The sequence below is a fragment of the Cyprinodon variegatus genome, unplaced genomic scaffold, assembly GCF_000732505.1.
Source record: "Cyprinodon variegatus isolate N-32 unplaced genomic scaffold, C_variegatus-1.0 Scaffold935, whole genome shotgun sequence".
NCBI classification, from domain to species: domain Eukaryota; kingdom Metazoa; phylum Chordata; class Actinopteri; order Cyprinodontiformes; family Cyprinodontidae; genus Cyprinodon; species Cyprinodon variegatus.
Window position 1 is genome coordinate 69,938 of NW_015151388.1, and position 5,717 is coordinate 75,654.

Consider the following 5,717-nt stretch of genomic DNA (forward strand, 5'->3'; position numbering starts at 1 on the left):
TTTGATCACTGCTGCACTTTATGGAAGGGAAATGTTAATTTACTGTCTGAAAAGCTGTACTGAACAAAATTTTGTTTTGTATACACTTTTTGTTTGCAAAATGACAATGAAAGTTGTCCAAGTCTCTACTGAGACTGTTGCCTCCAGATAAGTGGAAGACAACAATGGCAATTGCTCAACTACACACTCCGCCTCCTTGCCCTTCTAGGGGTTTAAATGCAGTTGGAGTTTCAAAATCAAAATCATTTTCAAAGGCTAGCTTGGTGCAATTAACAGTGTAAAATGCAATAATTGTCTTGACGTCCTTGTCATAAAATGAAGATGTGTATGGTATAGTTGGTTAAATGTTGGAACAGAATACATGCAAGAAAGTGGTTTAAACTTAATCTAAGCATTTGAAACTTTTTGCAAACTTTTTAACCAGCAACTTCTGACTAAGCTTAGTTCCTAAGTTTTTAGTCTATGCCACCGGAAAATATAAAGTTTAGTAAGCTTTATTCTATAGCAATTATTGAAGTGTGTAGGTTGCAACCAGCCTAGTTGGGTTTAAACTGTGCACCTACTGTGTCAGTATAGACAGGCCACACAAGACCATCTAAAAACAGTAGAAAAAAAAAAGTGAAAAGTTTAGAACACAAATCCATTTATTTAAGTGTTGATTTGAAGCAAACAAACAAAAAAAATCTGATACATAAATGATTAATCAGAGCTGTTGTTTTGGCACAATGCAGCCAAAGTTTATGATGTGGAGAAGGAATTTTTAAGTTGACCATTTATTCCATCGAAATGCACCACAGAAGAGGAAAATACATACTCTCTTGAGTTTCATCCCAGGGTCAAATCTGTATAAATGAAGTAGTCTTTAAAGTTTTGAAAACCCCTGATGAGGGCTAATCAAAAATACTGTCTTTAAATGCAGTATTCAGCCAGTCAAGAGTTCATGGATTGTATCTTCTCAACTGTTGAAGGACTCTGGTACACGTTGACAACTTGTGTTGCATCCCTGAACAGTGGAAGTCCTACTCCAAGTGTGTCTTCTCTTGCAGGAACTTGTATTCATACTGAAAATTAAAAAAAAGTTCCAGTTACCAAGGATTTAAACCCCGTTACGAACAGATTTAGCTTCTTTATCTTTAAAGCAAAAAAAGTTCACATTTCATGATAAAATTACAAACACACCTGAGAGAGTAACAGAGAGAAAGCCATCCATAGCTACCATTAAAGGAAAACTGAAATGTAAACCTTAATTTCTGGTGAAGTATAGGAGATTAACTAGCCTGCATTATCTAGCCTACTTCTCCAGTGCTACTTCATTTGTGAAGGTAAAACTAATGTTTGTGTTTCCTATGTCATTCCTGTGCTGGCAGTGAATATAACAGTGATCATGTTGACCTCATTTAGTGGTTGGAATGATTGTTTAATATTTAGTAAATCACCAGCCTCCCAGACACCTTCGTTTTGGACCTGCCATTACCCCTGGCAGGGGGTAACGGCAGAGGGCATCCCTGCTGTCTGGTCTTCATGTCTGCATTTGACAATGACAGCACAGGTGACCCTTAACGTCACAGACTGCTGCTAAATTGCTCTCTATGAAGAACATAGACTTTGCTGGTGAAGATTTTCAGTCATCCAGGTCATAGTAATTAAAAAAATAAAAAATAAATACGGTAAAAAACAATCCACTGGACTTTGTTTCCAAGTTTGAAGACGTTTCATTTCTCATCCAGGAACCCATTTTAATTCAAAATTGAAAATTCTGAATTGAAATTCAAAACAACCTCTCCACAAATGCATGGCCCAACACAAAAGAGCAACCTGTAATACACCTCTACCTTACGGAAAAGGGAAACTCTTTAGAAGACCAGAATGTTCACTTTTTGGACAAAGAAGATAGGTGGTTTGAGAGGGTAATGAAGCAGGCCATCTATGTTAAGAAACAAAAACAAACCTTTAAACAGATGGGGTGGACTCAGATTTTGGCTTTCAAAAACCTACAATTCAGTGATTGAGTTGATTCCTTCCTGCTATTATTTCCCTTGTTCACCCCATTACAGGGGAACAGAGCACCTCACCTCTTAAGCCAGGCCAACAATTCTCTTTAACGACCCCCTTTCAGAGACATAGACAGGTTTTGCATATTACAGGTTAACGAAGAAACAAAACGACACGATTCCAAAGGTGTGGACATGCACATTAGGTTCAATTTGTATGTTTCTAAGCCAAAACAAGGCTTGGTTTTGGTCCACTCTATAAAGCCTTGAACTCAACGCTATTTCTTACATTTTGTGTTGAACAAGCTTCCTGGATGGGAAGTGAAACATCTTCAAACTTGGAAACAAAGTCATGGACTTGAAGAACTACTTCTGAATTGCCTTGTCAAGACTATCAATTTTGTAAAAGCTCCAAAAGACATGAAAAAAAAAAGAAAAAAGTGCACTTTGGTTCATCAAGACCCAGCTCTGATTCGGTCAGATTCGGTGGGACTCCCTTGCCAGCATCAGAAAGCCCTGATACTGGCAAGGGGCAGTGAAAGACCAGGTTCTATCCTGGAGGTGAGTAAGGACAATTAATGGGACTAAATTGAAACGACTTTTTTAAAACCACCTAAAAACCTCCTGAGAGCATTACTTATTTCTACCTTTGTTAACATTACTTTCTCTGTATTCCATTTTTAGTGAAAAAAACTTCACCTAAAACCAGTCCCTGATTGGCTGCCGTGTCGTGATTTTATAGAAAAGTTCAGCTTGTTTCATCTTCAGAGATCACTGCTCCTCTCTCTCAATGCGGTGCTGCTGTTTTACAACACCTCAGCTCTATCTAGTAGCTTGAGTTGGGGGCAGAGCATTGAATGCTCTCACTTTGTGGAGTTCAACTCTGGCCACTTCACTGCGCGGGTTGTATAGGAATTCTATGTTAATCCACCGCACTGGCCGTGGCCACCGCCTCTGGTCTGAATGCACCAAAATGAGGTTCCAAAGATGGAGCCTGGCGATATCAGGCGACAGCAATACCAGACAGAGGTGAGATCAGGGAAGATGACAGGTTTGACAGGGCAAACAACTTCATGTAATGACGGGTTGTAACAGCAGAGACATGAGCATGATATACAGATAATATTTCACATATATGCAAACAGTATATGGAAACAACATACACATCTGACACTTATACATAAACCCATTACATATACAGCTTCTGTTAGATAGGCATGTAAGACGCACACCTTACATGGACATGACCCAACACACAACGTATCTTGTTCCCCTCCGGTATGCATCTGTCAACACTGTGTATTTGCATTGGTTTTACACTATTGAAGAAAAAAAAAAATACATTTTGGGTTTTTTTACCAGAGCAAGCTGTCGTCCAATGTTTCCCATGGTGATCACCCCAGCAAAGAAGATGCAGGGAAGCCAGGAGCGAATGTAGATGAAATCTGGATTAGTATACCTAGGCAGGGAAAATTCACAGAACAGAAAAATCATTTTTACACTTAATTTCCGCAATGCCACATCCTCAACCTTTTTTGCAAACCAGATTTTGCTTGACAATATTTTAAAACAAAGACGGTAAGACGGAGTGTTTTTTGTTGACTATATAACTATGCTTTAATTAACAGGATTACTCTGTATCACAGATAGATTAAGTAAAATGGAAAGAAAGATAATCAGCTATTAAAATAAGTTGGAAAACACAAAAAATATAAACAAGTTAAGTTAAAAACAGCAACAACAAAAAACATTTTCAATAAATTGTAGATGAATACAATTTAACAGTCATGTAGCTTACTGAAACACTCCGTTGTAAACCAGTATCTGGGTGGCCACTGTGGCAAGTAAGGCAAAGCTAACTCCCAAACCAAAGCCACTACGGGAGCGGTCGAAGGTCCACCACAAACCAATAGAGAGTGCCGCCAGGGTCAGAGACAGCTGGAAGTTGTTAGCGAAGTTTACTTTCTGGCAGAAGGGGGTTAAGAAATAACCAGGCCTGCAGGATTACTTACACATTGGTCCTTGAAAACTGCTGAAATTATTCAGTTCATTTATCAAACATGAAATCAATTATCTAGAATAGTGGTTTTCACTCCTGTTACACAGGTACTACTGCTCTGCATGTTTTAGGTGTCTCCTTTCTGCCACACACAAAACTTAAATGAAATGACCATCTGCAGCACTTGATGGCTGCAGAGAAGTCTATGTACAATTATCATTTGAATCAGGTGTGCTGCAACAGATTACTGAATTGTAGGTCTGGATAATAATGTCCTGGTGAGCCCAGGGACACTTGGTCAGTGTTCCTGGGTTCACAGCCAAAAGCAGGTAAAACTGGCAAAAAGTTTGCAGGTTTCGCATTTGGTTTGAACACATTTGTACAGGCAATATTGTATGCCTTGCTGCTATACATTTATATGTATATATATACATATATAAAGCCATATTTAGTGGAAGAAATTATGCTAAATTGAATGTTCATGGACTATTCACACTTCTACAGAAGCAGTTTTTCAAAGACATTACAAAAGCTATTTGGTTTGCTAAAGGAAGCTAAATGATAACTTTAAAACAATTTGGGAGTTGAATGACCTTAACAATCAATGAAATACAAGGAATATATGTATTGTGCTTGTATCATTATTTATGAATTCAGTTTTGAATTAAAAAAGTATTTTTAATGGCTTTTGATTAAAATGCAACTAATTGGGATTAACTGAATAAAAACCCTGTAATTGACTATCAAACATCGGTTCCCAACAATAATATCAAATTATTCAATGGCACTTTTTATAATATAATTGTAAAAATAATATTTTAATTTATTATTAGATAAATACATTCACCTACTTAGCTTATGGTGCATGTATTTATTTCATGTGACATTGAATTTAATAATATATTTCTCCTTTCTATTTACCTCAGAGATCACATCATAACAATTACGAAAACCATCATTGACCCCTTGGGGAACTCAACCCCAACTTTGGGAACCGTTTGTCTGGAGCAGGGGTAACCAATTAAAAATCAGTGTGGTCCGAGCACAGAAAATCATCAACCAGTAAAGCTTCGGAGACATTTTTAATTATAATCTGCTACTTTACACAGAATTTAAAACTGAAATAAAAGCAGGTTTTAATGCATCTGTTATACTTTTAATCTTTAATTAAAAAAGAAATCGTGTTTTTTAAATAGCGAACAAGAATCGTTCAGTTTTGTATGTAGACAATTTCCTGATTCACATATTTTATAAAACACCTGAACTGACCGTTTTTTGTTTTTTATGGCTTAATGAGAGAAGTGGATTTTAGGCTGCCCTGCAAGGCTTTAAACAATTGCAACAAAGCCATTCTCAAGCACATATCAAGGTGCTCATTGCTGAGCCTGGATTAATATTTATTTTTTATTATGTTCATGGTGGAAAATCCTGCTTCACAGCAGCACTTTGAGCCAAACATACTCAAAATGGGTAGGGTCATCTTTGAGCATGCCATTTCACTTTTCTTTTACCAGTTCACTGTGGTTCTTCAGCAGTCCACAGTTTCTCTGCTCTCTTTTTCTCATTGTCTTCACCTTTTTCTCATCACCTGGCTTGCCAACGGTTTCCCTTCTGTGTCTAAAAGTAGCAAGCATATAATAGGGATGCACGATAATAATCGGCCCCTATCGGTATCGGCCTGTATCGGCCTTAAAACCAAATATCGGACATCGGCCACCCCACCGATA

General features: G+C 37.6%; 1 protein-coding gene across 1 annotated transcript in view; it reads right to left on the bottom strand.

The window, feature by feature from the left end:
- Positions 1–628: 628 nt before the first annotated feature.
- Positions 629–5,717, bottom strand: part of insig2 (insulin induced gene 2) — a 20,347-nt gene continuing 15,258 nt past the window's right edge. Inside the window, exons 5-7 of the mRNA XM_015398436.1 lie at positions 3,790–3,956; positions 3,351–3,450; positions 629–1,061 (exon numbers count right to left, since the gene is read on the bottom strand). Coding sequence (XP_015253922.1) covers positions 1,020–1,061; positions 3,351–3,450; positions 3,790–3,956 — 309 coding nt within the window. The 3' untranslated portion in view covers positions 629–1,019. The remainder of the gene's footprint in view (positions 1,062–3,350; positions 3,451–3,789; positions 3,957–5,717) is intronic.